Source organism: Macaca nemestrina, chromosome 3 (assembly GCF_043159975.1).
Source record: "Macaca nemestrina isolate mMacNem1 chromosome 3, mMacNem.hap1, whole genome shotgun sequence".
NCBI lineage: Eukaryota > Metazoa > Chordata > Mammalia > Primates > Cercopithecidae > Macaca > Macaca nemestrina.
In genome coordinates, this window is record NC_092127.1 from 100,628,227 (window position 1) to 100,642,756 (window position 14,530).

At 41.4% G+C, this 14,530-nt stretch overlaps 2 protein-coding genes and 1 pseudogene across 2 annotated transcripts; 2 read left to right on the plus strand and 1 right to left on the minus strand.

Annotated features, from left to right (window-relative positions):
• Window positions 1–255: 255 nt before the first annotated feature.
• LOC105479681 (leukocyte surface antigen CD53 pseudogene) lies at window positions 256–7,337 on the minus strand (annotated as a pseudogene).
• LOC105479639 (PIGY upstream open reading frame) lies at window positions 7,232–10,052 on the plus strand. The gene is made up of 2 exons (XM_011737720.3): window positions 7,232–7,538; window positions 9,010–10,052. The coding sequence occupies exons 1-2, from the start codon at window positions 7,336–7,338 to the stop codon at window positions 9,149–9,151; spliced, it is 345 nt and encodes a 114-aa protein (XP_011736022.2). The 5' UTR covers window positions 7,232–7,335; the 3' UTR covers window positions 9,152–10,052.
• Window positions 9,247–10,052, plus strand: LOC105479638 (phosphatidylinositol glycan anchor biosynthesis class Y). Its single transcript, XM_071092607.1, has one exon. It carries the CDS (start codon window positions 9,247–9,249, stop codon window positions 9,460–9,462), a length of 216 nt encoding a protein of 71 aa, XP_070948708.1. The 3' UTR covers window positions 9,463–10,052.
• Window positions 10,053–14,530: the final 4,478 nt, after the last annotated feature.

Consider the following 14,530-nt stretch of genomic DNA (forward strand, 5'->3'; position numbering starts at 1 on the left):
CTTGGGAAACTGAGGCCAGGAGAATCGCTTGAACCTGGAAGCTAGAGGTTGCAGTGAGCCGAAATTGCACCACCGCACTCCAGCCTGGGCAACAGAGCTAGACTCTGTCTCAAAAAGAATAAAAACAAAAAATAAAATACTATTCCTCTTTCCATATATTCATATCTTAATTATGTTGAACTTTTAGGCTTAAGATCAAACCTGGCCATTTTCGTGATCAGTTTTGAAATCTTATAGTTATACACAGAAGGCATTTAAAATGTATATTAATATGCAGCCCTACAATATCTACTCAAGTCCATATTATTCACTCTTGCCTGAGCTGTAGCATAGCATTGATGGCTCATCGTACTCATCTCTGCCTAGCAAATTTTAGATTCTACTTGCAAAGTTTAAATTGTTTTTGTGGATTAAAAAACGATGAAAGGAGATAAAATGGGTGTCTCCTGAGGTCTCAATAAATAATTTGTTACGGCTATAAGACCTATACTGACACTCCCCTAAGCCCTCCTTAGGCCTTTGGCACAGCCTTTTTGTGAGCCTCATATAAAGTATAAGTTCAACAAATGTTGAATGAATACACAGAAGAATGCATTATATGTAAACCTGAATTTTTTATTTACCTTTATCCTGTGCTGTTTACTTCACTTAAGATTATAAATACCTTGAAAATAGGGATAGCATGTTTTATTTATTTATTTATTTATTTTTGGAGATGGAGTCTCACTCTGTCACCGAGGCTGGAGTGCAGTGGCACCATCTCGGCTCACTGCAACCTCCACCTCCCTGGTTCAAGCAATTCTCTTGCTTCAGCCTCCTGAGTAGCTGGGATTACAGGTACCGCCACCACACCCAGCTAATGTTTTGTACTTTTAGTAGAGACGGGGTTTCACTATGTTGGCCAGGCCAAGATGGTCTTGAACTCCTCAGGTGATCCGCCTGCCTCAGCCTCCCAAAGTGCTGGATTATAGGCGTGAGCCAGAATAGCATCTTATATGCTTTTATACCCCTCCTTTTCACCGCCTAATATGATCTGAGAACACAGGAAGTGATCAATATTTACTGAACCGAATCAATAGTTTTGAAATAAAGTATTTTATCAATTATGAACTGGTAACGTTTATATTTTAAAACTACTTTATTAAATAAAAAAATTTAAATAGAGAAACATTTAAAGAACAATTCAGCAATATTTCAACCAGCTAAAAAGAACCAACTTTTTTTTTTGTTTGAGACATGGTCTCTCTGTCTCTCTCTATTGCCCAGGCTGGAGTGCAGTGGTGTGATCTCAGCTCACTGCAACCTCTGCTACACAGTTTCAAGTGATTCTCCTGGCTCAGCCTCCCAAGTAACTGGGATTACTGGTGCCTGCCACCATGCCTAGCTAATTTTTGCATTTTTAGTAGAGACGGGGTTTCACCATCTTGGCCAGGCTGGTCTTGAACTCCTGACCTCGTGATCCACTTGCCTCAGCCTCCAAAAGTGCTGGGATTGTGGGTGTGAGCCACTGTGCCTGGCCTATTTTTTTATTTTTTAGAGACAGGGTCTTGCTATGTCACCCAGGCTAGAGTGCAGTGGTGCCATCATACCTTACTGTAACCTTGAACTCCTGGGCCCAAGTGATCCTCCTTCCTCAGCCTCCTGAATAACTAGTACTGCAGGCACTGCCACAGCCAGATAACTTTTTTATTTTTTGTAGAAATGGAGTCTTGCTAAGTTGCTCAGTCTGGTCTTGAACTCCTGGCCTCAAGCAATCCTCCTGCCTCGTGCAGGATTACAGGTGTAAGTAACAGCACTCAGCCAACATTTTGGTTGTTATTTTTTTTTTGCCCCTATGCCGAAGTTCTTGGTTTAAAAGTATAATCTTTGTGCATACATTTTTGTGTCCTGCTTGTTTTTCACTTATTATAATTGTGTTATTATGAGTTTTTATTTTTAAATCTGAATAATGGTGCATGCCTGCCACATAGTGGGCATTCAATAAATCAATAAGTTGATACTTTATTCATTTATTCATAAACATTAAGAATTACATTTTAAAAATATTTACTATTTTGATAGATGAGAAATGGAAACTTCTTTGATTTTTTAAAAAATTAAGATCACTTTTATTTATCAAAGAGCAAAATAGTATATTAACAAAATGTTAGCTAATAGAGAAATAACACCAGAAGAAGTCTCGTGCACGTGATTATCAGCTAAGTAACTGGTTGAAGTCAGGATATAAATCACTGGATAATTTTTCGTGGAAAGACAGAATAAATTGATGAGGCCCTTAACAAAGAAATGGAAATGAAACCTTGCCCTTTGGAGAAAGAGCACTCTGTAATTCCTATAGCCACCACCTTTCGTCAAAGAGAAACAGGGTTGTGACAATGGTGCCGTGAGCCTGGACCTAGAACCCTCTTCAGCTTGTCTCTTGCTTGACTTTGCAGAGCATACTGGGCATGACACAGAGGCCAGAGACTAATTTGACAATGGGAAGGTTAAAAACTTCATATCCTGGACCCACTCTTTGATCTTGAGCCATTAGTTCCACAGTTTCTCTTGGCCTTTCATGTCTAAAAAAAATGCCCACGTATTACTGTTACCACCTTGAGAGACGTGGCTGCCGCCATCAGTAGGTGAAAGGTTGTTTTGCTGCCTGAGATGGAAAGTCCCTAGCCAACACCTCATTTTCTGGCTGTATAAGACAGGCACCTAAAAAGTGAAGGGATGGGAGGATAGGCAGTCCAGCAGGTGACCATTTAGAACTTCATGCTATAAATGGCTTTGGATTTCCAAAGATGAAACGAGTCTCCCCAGCACAGGGCAGTTGCAGGTCACACCCCCAGGGCCTGACTGGTTTTATCAATCTGGCTGTTCAGGGTCAGTGCAAAGGACGTCCTCACCACCTGAATTGCACATATACACAGATGGTGATGATTCTGATATACAAGAAATTGTCATGAAATTACAGTCTCGCTTTTGCATAGCAACCTTTCACTTTTGGATCTGAAGGGCAAGATGCTTGTTGCCCACTGGACCAATCACTCTTGCTATTTAGGCCACAACAGTGCAGAAATGACTGGATGGAGTCCCACATCGCCTTGGTGCTGTTGTCCCTGTGGTAATGGCAGATGCTGTCCATCAGGCCCTCAGCTACCTATACATTCAGCTTCTGTTCGTAAACAAAGTGCAGGATGGCCAAAGTCACCTTAGCAAGGAGGATAATTAGCAGCAGAATGAACAAGGACGTAAGCAGACACCTGTTTTTCTTGACAGAGCCTACGCAGCCCAGGAAGGCAACCACTGTGATAATGGAGCCCACGATGAGACGACAAGCTCATTGCCCAGCGTGAGGGAGGGGAGCTTATGGAAGAGCACTCCCAAGCTGTTGTGGGTCAGTGGGTACATCCCCTAAAAGTGCAGCAGCCACAGAACCGAAAGAGCAAGTTGGGCCGTGCGCAGTGGCTCACGCCTGTAATCCCAGGACTTTGGGAGCCTGAGGTGGCAGGATCGCTTGAGACCAGCCTGGGCAACATAGTGAGACCCTGAGTCTACAAAAAAAATTTTTTTTAATTAGCTGGGTGTGGTGGTGCCTGTGCATGCCTGTGGTCCCAGCTACTTGGGAGGCTAAGGTGGGAGATTGCTTGAGCCCAGAAGTTCAAGCTGCAGTGAGCTATGATGGAGCCACTGCACTCCAGCCTGGGAGATAGAGCAAGATCCTGTCTCAAAAAAAAAAAAAAAAAAAAAAAAAGAAAGAACGAGAGAAAGAGAGAAAGAAAAAGAAAAACAGGACATACTTCCACAATTTCAAGCTTCTCGTGCCCATGCTGGGATATTCTGGCCCTTTTTCAGGCACTAGTCCTCAGCCCTTCAGAGAGAATTTGTGATTATCCTTCAGATGGCCAAGACAAGGCTGGTAACATTCATGTCTAGGGTTATTTCAAAACTTATTTGATGTTTGAAACTAGCATTACAACTTTACTATTGAGGATAATTTTTTTAATGTGTTTATTGATCAACTGTATTTTCTTTTTTGTGAATTTTTCTTTTCAAATATTTTGTCCATTTATCTATTGTAAACTTGATTTTAATAAACTCATTATAATTAAAATTTATTAGTAAGACTTTTATGATTTTTGTTTTTAAAATAAGTGTTGGGCTGGGCACAGTGGCTCATGCCTGTAATCCTAGCACTTTGGGAGGCCAATGTGGGTGAATTGCTTGAGCTCAGGAGTTCCAGACCAGCCTGGGCAACATGAAACACCAGCTCTATAAAAAATACGAAAGTTAGCTGGGCATGGTGGCGTGCACCTGTGGTCCCAGCTACCCAGAGGCTGAAGTGCCAGGATTGCTTGAGCCTGGGAGGTCAAGGTTGCAGTGAGCCACGGCTGCACCACTGTACTCCATCCTGGGTGACACAGAGAGAATCTATCTCAAGAAAATAAAATAAAAATAAAAAATAAGTGTCATCAAATTAAGAAACAATTGACAAAACGAAAGTAAATCTTTGTAATCACAGAGAGAAAAAATCAAGCAGAGGTAAATGTTAATTCAAATAGTAAATGATGCCATCTAGTGGAAAATTTACTTTGACTCATTTCTTTGGATTACAGGTTCATAAATTTCAATCCCCCCAAATTTGGAATTGATGGGCTTTGTTAAAATACATAGTCCAGCCCCTCTTCTGCCTAGAGATTTCTAACTTCATGTGTGTGATAATCCAATAATTGTGTTTCAATAGTATCCATATTGGAAATTAGAAAAATTCCATTTCAGTTAAAAAGAGTGTCCCAGAAGTACCTTGTGCTTTCCCTTTTCATCAGAATGTTTACTAGTTTCACCATAATAAATAATTTTATTGCTAACAACGTTCTTTAGATGTGTTAGCCCCTGTACTGTTTTACTTGAATTGTTTTATTTAGTCTGTTCAAACACCATAAGTTACATACTATTATTATTGTATTTCACAAGTGAGAAGGTTGAGGGGGGAACTTAAGTAGCTTCTCCAAGGTCACACAGGTATACTGTATCTGAGCTCAGAACCCATCAGGTTATTGTGCACAGGCCTATGTGACAGGAAAGGTCATAGCCATGTGAACAGTGAAAAGGGACTAACTTTTAAAAGCCCAGTTCCAGTCCCATGATCCTATACTATCATCTACATTTAGCTTAGTATACTACGGGCAGAAATGAATCGTATTACTAAGGGCTATTTAGGGACATTTTGCTTTGATATGTTGCAACTTAATACGCACATGGTGACAGTCATACATTCAGATGTTCCTTAAATATTGGTTGTTGATTTCTGGTGTTATAAATTTGAGGATGTTTTCAATACTTTGCTGTTACTCTCTATTCTTCCCCTAAATAAAGTAAACGGAATTGCCTCAAACGCTCTATGTGCAGGCAAACTGAAACTAATTTATTTATAACTGGTTAGAAAACCCAGTTGATAGAGATCTGTCAGCCAAGCTAGTTGAGGCATGTCAGCCAAGCTAGCTGAGGCTTAAGCGTGGGTGTCTTCACCTACCCAACAAGGGCCAAGGGTTGGGCCCACTCAGTGCTGGCAGAAGTCAAGTGCTGTTTCTCCTTAAGCAGAAACTTATCTTTCCTACAGTTCACCCCTTCCCTTGAGCCCAAATTATCAACTGACTTCAACTGAAAATTAATTCCTGCTACTGCCCTAGTCGGAAATAGTGTGAAGGTGACATAGGAACTTTACAGTAGTTTCCCTTGAGGGTAAGTCCTGGTAACTGCCCTATTCTCTAGTCCGTTAGTGACTAGGGGGGTAAGTCCTGATAACTGCCCTATTCTCTAGTCCCTTAGTGACTCTAATAACCGACTATGAAAGATTTCTTTGTGGGGGAAGGAAGGTGTGGCAACCGGAGACTTTCATTATCTCTTAAATATCTATCCAGTAGAAGTGTTTCCTTTTTGGTATCCTATAAACTACATTAACCTTAGAAAATCTCCTGAGCATTAGTGAACAAAGAACATCAAAAAATTAACTTTTTTTTTTAAAAAACAGGATGGCCCAAAAAACAAATAGACAAAAATTTAGGATGAACGCATAAACATTTCTCAATTTATTTTTACATTGGAGTGGGAGAGAAATTTGAAAATATAAACATATTTTTGTATTCTTTCCTTCTAGCCCCAGGAACTCAAAGTGTGAAATGATAATGCCCAGAGATGCAAAAAAAAGTTCAGGTTGATATTCAGCAGAACGGAGGGAAAAAATGGATGACTAACAAGAAACTTTGAGTCTTCGGACATGGAAAAACTAGATGAAATAAAAATAAAAATAGACAACATTAATAGAGCACTAATTTGTGCCAGGCACTTTTCTAAATGTTCTTCGAATGCACAATCACATTTATCCCCTACCTTGACAGAACAAGGTAGGTACAATTATTAATCTTATACAGATAAGTAAAATGAGCAGTTAAGTCACTTGCCGAAGTAATCCTGCTACTAAACTGTGGACAGGAAACCAAGCTGTCAGGCCCCAGAGCCCAAGTTCCCATCTACTACACTGTAAGAAACAGATCTAACATGCATCACTTCCTCGGAGAGTCGGAGAGTCGGAAGCAAACCTGGGATACAAATTCACTGAATGGATCACCCATTTGACTAACAGACATCTGCCTGTTACACAGTTATTTAGGCCCTTTGCGGCCTCCAAGCTCATTGATAGAAGTAAATTAGTTGTGCTTTATTACGCAAATACTTCACAATGACTGGGTCTCGGGCAGGAAGAATTTATATATTTTGGAGGGTCAGAGGTCTAGACCATTCCTTCCAGGTTCTCACTTTTTTAAATGAGACAGAAAGAAGTCAAACAAGATTACAGAAACTAATGGTATAGTAAAGACGTACATGAAACAAATGAACGCTTTCAATACATCCATGGCAATACATTCAATACAATACATGACAGTGTGTTTGAAACTTCACTTGGAGGTAACCACGTAGGTCCAAGCCTAACTCCCTACAACTCTGAGATCTGGCCACTGGCTTCCTAGCATCTCTGCCACAGGCCCCGGTGAAAGCCCAGACACCTCGACTTAAACACTGATTTAGTTTGTAGTCTGGTAAGGCGGCGGGGCACCCACTAGAGGCCTCAGCCCTGGGGCTGTCCTACGGCCTGCAGATGACGTCCGTGGGAAAAGCAGTCGGAGCAGGAGCACCCTCGGAACCAAAGCGCCCGCCCCGCCTACTCACCGGCAGCATTTCCCAGAGCACCAGGGGGCGGGGCCTGGTCGGCTGGCTTGTACTACAGCGGAGCGAGGAGCTCGGCCCCGGCTGGCGGAGGCGCAGTGAGGCCTGGTCTCCGGCTGCCAGACCATGCTGAGCGGAGCACGCGGCAGGCTCGCCTCAGCGCTGCGGGAAACTAGCGCAGCGCGGTCCGCGGTCGCCTGTAGGTGTCTGCACGCGTCGGGCTCGCGGCCTTTGGCCGACCGGAGCAACAAGACGGAGGAGCCGCCCCGCGCCTTGGATCCGGCGCTGCTGGAGTTCCTGGTGTGCCCGCTCTCCAAGAAGCCGCTCAGGTGACTCGCTGGTCTTGGCCCTTCCTTCGCAGCCTCCCGGTGGGCGGAAAGGGAGTGGTGGACCGCGGCCTGTCTCAGCCACTGGGGACTTGTAGGTCGGTGAATACTCTCCGCTGCCATATTCTGGACTCTGTCCCCGCCGGTGCATGCACCTCCCGCTGCGGCGGGCAGAACGGGGGAGACCGGAGGCTAGGGGAGCCGCGTCCCACATCTCCCAGAGCACATAGCCAGCCTGCCGGAATGGCTCCAAGCGTTTTAGGCTTCGCGACCGGCTGCTCTTTGCAATCACCCGGGGACCGTTTTAAAAATGCCGATTCCCCTGCAGCCCCCAAGACGGGCAGACTTGGAATGCTCGGGGGTTGGGACCTGAACATTTGTATTTTCTTTTTTTCCTTTTAAGAGACAGGGTGCCCCCCTACGTTGCCCAGACTGGCCTAGAACTCCCACCTCAGCCTCCTCAGGAGTCGGGAGACAGGCGCCGCCCCCACGCCCAGCTTATTTGTGTTCTTAAATGGTCCCTAAATGATTTCTAACGTACCACCAGGTTCTTGAATTAGTGCGATTCAGGACAAGTCCAAAGCCATCCGGTTTTTAAGCCAAGATAATGAAAAGTATTTTACCCTCCAGATTCTTGTGAAAGTGTCTTGTACAACTGGTGCCTGACAATCTTAAGCAATTCAGCTGTGTATGCTGCCTGGTGGCTCTTAGTTGTGGCCTAGCAGATTTCTTAGAAGCCTCTTTAACCTAGTTTTTGGGAAGACAGCTCTACAGTTTCCAAGCTCCCAAAAATGGAATATTGACAACACTAACGCTAGTATTACAAATCGCATAAACGAAACACCAAAACGTTGTCAGTGGTTATCTTTGAGTGGTAGATTGCTAGCAATTTTTCATATTTCTTTTTTCCCATAATAAACATATTCAGTTTTCTCAAACCTTGAAATTATTTGATTTGCGTTTATAACTAGCTCACGGCAGACTTACTGCTTTCCAAAGTTTCCTCATTTCTGCCCTCTCACCTTTTCCAGTGATTTCCTTCTAATGGATTAGTTAAGTTTTTCTACTTAGCATTTATTCTAAAACGAAGAAGTTGATTTTTCTCTAGTGTTTATTCCAGTAGTAAATTAACAGAGATGATTTGGGGGTTGACCAAAGTAATGAAGGAATATTTGGATAAGAGAGGGGGATCTTTTCTGACTAGTATGAAAAAAAAATTAAGGAATAACTTGTGAATAAGGTGAAAAAGAGAATATGAGAGAAACTGACTAAAATGGGAATAATTATAGATTCTAAGAGAATTTTTCTAAGATAAAAGGTTGAATTGGCTATCGTTGCTTTTCATTAAAGAAGACTATTCTGGGATTAACTCCATACCAAGAATTGGATAAATGGTGGTATTTGTTGAAAATCAGGCTCTTCAATTATTTTATTTTTCCACAACTCATTTTGTTCTTTTTTTTTTCCACCCCAGATATGAAGCATCAACAAATGAATTGATTAATGAAGAGTTGGGAATAGCTTATCCAATCATTGATGGGATTCCTAATATGATACCACAGGCAGCTAGGATGACGCATCAAAGTAAGAAGCAGGAAGAAGTGGAGCAGCGCTAGTTCATAATTAAAAAAACATAAAACGCAACAGCCAACTTTTCTTAGTACCATATACCTTTTAAAACACAGTGGCAGGTAATAAGTGGAAGAGAAGAATGTTTCTGTCTCTTCCTACATTGACTGTTCTTATTCCACTGGTTTCTTTAACAGGACTGTTCTACTCAGCCTCTGTGGAAGAAAACTTCCCACAGGGCTGCACTAGCACAGCCAGCCTTTGCTTTTACAGCCTGCTCTTGCCTATTACCATACCAGTGTATGTATTCTTCCACCTTTGGACTTGGATGGGTATTAAACTCTTCAGGCATAATTGATGCAACTAGAGTCAATATGCTGTATACATTAATGGTAGTTCTTGGGCATCTATCTCTGAAAGCTCAAATGGATGGAATTGAGTTTGTGGGAAAGAGGCTTTGCTTTGCGCATATCAGGCTTAGGACTGTGGGAGGCTTAAGTTGCAGGTGCTTCTTTTATTGTGCTCTTGTTCTGCCCTTGTTTTTTGAAGGCTCTGACTTATAACTGCTGTATCAGAAGAAACATTTTGACAGTGTCTTGTTGGAGATAAACATCCCTAATTGACATGTGATGACTATTTCTTATTCCATTCATCTAAAAGTCATTGAAATTTTGTTTTGCTTGTTTGTTTAGCTTCAAGGTCTTTGGTAAAGTCACATGTTAGGGATGACTGAAATAATTCCAAAGGAGTGATGTTGGAATAGTCCCTGTAAGGGAGAGAAATGCATTTGAACGAATGTGATACAAAACCATATAATGAAATAGAAATTTCATGTACTTACAAAAATTGAGTTTGTAAAATTACCTTCATTTCTTTGACATTAAATGCTTATATTAGCAATAAAGATGTTGACACTTTCCCATAAAAAATAAACCAGTTTGTAATCATTTGTTTTGTTTATTTGTTTGGTCACAGAAGTGTTATTGATACTAAGGGAAGTTGTAAAACTGCACTAAATATAGCTGTGTTTAGAGAGGTACTTAATACCTAAAATAGAATCATTTCCTAGGAAAGTAGGGGGTGGGAAGACTTGCAAGTAGTGGATTGTGCCCTGTTGAGCTTAGAGCCATATTTTGAGCCACATTTCAGTTTATTTTCCCAGGACGCTGAATAACACCACTAAGGGCATGAGCATCGACACATTAATAGCCTCTGATTTTCCAGAACTTTCAGTAAGACTAATCGAGCATAGTATAATACTTCTGAAGTATAGTGTGTTTCAGTAGTTAACCCAGAGAAACCTAAGAACCGAATACAAACTTTATTTTTATTGGAATCTTATGTTAACAGAAACCTGAAACAGTGATTCTTCTGCATCAAAAAATTAAGACATGTTAGATGTGTTTTCTTTTGAATTAATTCAGGGTATACTGTAGTATAAATGACATGTTAAAATTACCCTATGGCAACATACAGATAACCTGGAAGACTACAGGTTCCCAGGTATTTCTTGAAGAGTTGTTCTTTTCAGTTAACCCTAAATCTCACACTTAACCTTAAGTCAGGGAAAAGGAAACAATTCTGAAAAGTACGTACTCTATCTCAAGAAGTCAATTTCAATTTCAGCTTTTGGGGAAGTTGAGTGTTTGACCATTTTAGGAAACACTGACACGCATGCCCTTGGGGAGTTTAGTATTTAACACCATCCTCTCACTAATATAATTTATTTAGCTATCAGTTGTTATAGTATAAACATACACCAGGTACAATTATAAACATAGTGCTGTGTCTTCAATCTTATAACCCTAAGGAGTAGGTAATATTAGCACCATTTTACAGATAAGGAAACAAGCACAGAGAGATTAAGTGACTTACCCAAGGTAACATAGCTAATAATTGGATTGAAATGTAAACCATCTAGCCATCCGGCTTCAGTCTTAACTACCATGCCATGTGCCACTTTATTTTGTATTATTTGGTCCTTTCTATTTACAAGAACAAGAATCAAAATGCTTAGTTTCTAATTTTTATTCAAGACTGGACTAGGTGACCATCCCCCTGCTTTTTTTTTTTTTTTTTTTTTTGAGACAGGATCTCACTCTTTTGCCCAGGCTGGAGTGCAGTGGCATGGTATGATCATGGCTCACTGCAGCCTCTACCTCCTGAGTCAAGTGATTCTCCCACCTCAGCCTCCCAATTAGCTGAGACTACAGTCACCTGCCACCATACCCGGCTAATTTTTTTTTGTATTTTTTTGTAGACATGGGGTTTCACCATGTTGTCCAGGCTGGTCTCAACTCCTGGGCTCAAGCGATCTACCCGCCTCAGTCTCCCAAAGTGCTGGGATTACAGGAGTGAGCCACTACACCCAGCCAGTGTCCTCCTTATTGCTTAAGGCACCGTACACTTTATTCTAGCACTTAACCTTGTGCTGCAATTGTGTGGTTTTTGTCTCCTGTCTATACAGTAAATGCTGAACATTTTAAATCTAATGTTTAGCACAGAGCAGGCAGTAAGTGCCTCCCGAATGAACACATGGCTCTGAGAAGCCTTATAACTTCAGCCAAGTTACTTAGCATTCTGGGCCTCGTTTTTAGGGCTAAAAAGTCCTTACCCTTGTTTCATAAAATGGTGAGGATCAAATAAAATTTTATATGTGAGGGTACTTTGTAAAGAACTAAGTGATACTTCTAGAGACCATGTGAGGAACTTCGTGGACCCGTTCGCCAGTGAAACAAGCCTAACTAGTGAAAATTATAAACAAAACAACCATTTAAACAATCTGGAAATTGTCCTAAGGGCATACAGCTCATTAAATAAAGAAACATTCAAGGAAACCTACTGAAACTTAATAAGAACAGCAAGTTTTTGTCATCTGACCCAGCAACCATGTCTTTTTTGCTCCCTTTCAGCTCGGCAATGGCCACTCCAGGAGGGTGCAGTCAAGAACACAGGGCTTGCTCTTCCCCCAGCTCCTAGTTGAGGGTTATGGTACCTCCCAGGAGGCACGGGCCATCAGCATAGTAAAGGTAATTATGTAATTATAAAAGACAGTATAAATGCGTATTTCGTCATTCTTATTTATAGGGCAATTGCAGAAAAAAACCATGTATACGCAAGATGCATTGTATTTGGGAGCCTGTAACATAGATAACATATTTAGTATTAACATCACAAAGGAAATGGAGGTAAGCAAAGCTGTATTTGCAGTATGAAAATGATACCAGATAGTAACTTGAATTCATAGAAATACACAAAGAGAACCACAAGAGGTAAATAATATTAATGTAATGAATGCTATAAATATATACTTGCTCTCCTTTTCTCAGTTTAAGAGACATTAGATTATATAAAGTAATTATAACTAAGTGTTGAGTTTGTAACATACAGATGTGATTACGTAACAGTGGCACAGCAAGAGGGAAAAAGGAATTGCGCACTTGATACGTGGCTAGGTCAAATAATGCTTCTATATCTTACTGACACTTTTTTGTTGTTGTTGTCGTTGTTTGAGATGGAGTCTCTCTCTCACCCAGGCTGGAGTGCAGTGGCACGATGTCTGCTCACTGCAACCTCCGCCTCCTGGGTTCAAGTGATTCTCCTGCCTCAGCCTACCCAGTAGCTGGGATTACAGGGGTGCAACCACCACACCTGGCTAATTTTTGTATTTTTAGTAGAGACGAGGTTTCACCATGTTGGCCAGGCTGGTTCTGAACTCCCGTCCTCAAGTGATCCACCCTCCTCTGCCTCCCAAAGTGCTGGGATTACAGGAGTGAGCCACCATGCCCAGCCTCTTATTGACATTCTTATGAACAGATCAGCAGTTTTAAAAGACCTCTTAAGCCTTCATACACTGCTGGTGAGAATTTAAAATGTTGCAGCTTCTTTGGAAAACAGCAAGACCACAAAAGGTCAAATGTAGAGTTGCCACATGACCCAGCAATTTCACTCCCAGGTATATACTCAAGAGAAGTGAGAACTTAAGTACTCACGATAGTTTGTATGCAAATGTTCATAGCAGCATCATTTAGAATAGCCAAAAAGCAGAAACAACCCAAACGTCCATAAACTGATGAATGGATAGATAAAATGTAATATGAATATAATGAAATAATATTTGGCAATATAAAGTAATAAAGTAGTGATACATGCTAGACTATGGATGAACCTTGCAAACATTATGCTAAGTCGTAGAAGCCAGTTACGAAAGGTCACATAGTCTAATTTCATTTATTTGAAATGTCCATAATAGTCAATCTCTAGAGACAAACAGTAGATTAGTAGCTGCATAGAACTGGGGAAGAAGGGGGAGATTGTGCAGTTTTTGCTAAAGGACACAAGGTTTCTCTTTGGGGTGATAAAAATATTATAAAATGGACTATGGTGGCACTTTGGGAGGCCAAGGTGGGAGGATCGCTTGAGCCCAGGAGTTCGAGACCAGCCTGGGCAACATAGGGAGACCCTGTCTCTATAAAAATTAAAAATAAATAAAAAAAATTAGCTGGGCATGGTGGTGTGTGCCTGTGGTCCCAGCTACTCAGGAGGCTGAGGTGGGAGGATCCAGCCCAGGAGGTCAAGGATGCGGTGAGCCATGATCATGCCACTGCACTCCAGCCTGGGCAACCCAGCAAGACCTTGTCTCAAAAAAAAAAAAAAAAAAAAAACAACAAAACCCAAACAGGAAAATTGACTGTGGTGATGCTTGCACAATTCTGTGAAGATACTAAAAACCATTGAGTTATATACTATATATGGTTGAGTTACATGCTGTGTGAATTCTATCTCAATAAAGTTGTTAGAGGAAAATTTAAAAAGCAGTATCTCAGTGTCCAGCCTAAGGCTCAGTGGTTCCAGGTCACTTGCTGGAGGTCAGATGCTGGTTAGAGGCATGGCCAAAAGTGAATGCAGGTCTTACGCCTTCTAAATTTTGTCCACCCATTGTGCTACTTCTAGTGACCCTATGAAATATGACACCCTGTATTGGGAATTCAACAGGTTTCTAGTGTTCCTTCCCAAGCTTCTCACTAGCAGATCATCCTGGCTTCATATCTGTTCATAGGGACACAAGCTGACCATTACGTAGCTCATGCTGCATGCCAGGGCTTTGACCCCACCACTTCCATCTATTGCACTGTAAACTCACCATGAGGAACACTGTCTTATTCCTACATTAGTGAAACTCTTCCCCACTCCTCCTCCTCAATAACTCGCTGACTTCACAATGCCAGGGGACCTATTACTTCCTTAAAGACTCTTAACAAGATTCTCTTTGTAAGTGTCCTCAACTGCATCCCTGACAAATCATCTTTAACCACCTGTTAATGAGATCCTTCCCACCAGCTCTAAATGAGAAATTCCCATCCTGAGGGAGCAAAACCTGGCCTATTGTGTGACCTACTCTCCTCCTTTATTTGCTGCCAATCCTG

Bases quoted from the DNA above. Each gene is read 5' to 3' on its own strand.
- LOC105479639 (XM_011737720.3), top strand. From the start codon at position 7,336: ATGCTGAGCGGAGCACGCGGCAGGCTCGCCTCAGCGCTGCGGGAAACT. The intron at 7,539-9,009 runs GTGACTCGCTGG...TTTCCACCCCAG, and splicing joins CTCTCCAAGAAGCCGCTCAG to ATATGAAGCATCAACAAATG.
- LOC105479638 (XM_071092607.1), top strand. From the start codon at position 9,247: ATGTTTCTGTCTCTTCCTACATTGACTGTTCTTATTCCACTGGTTTCT.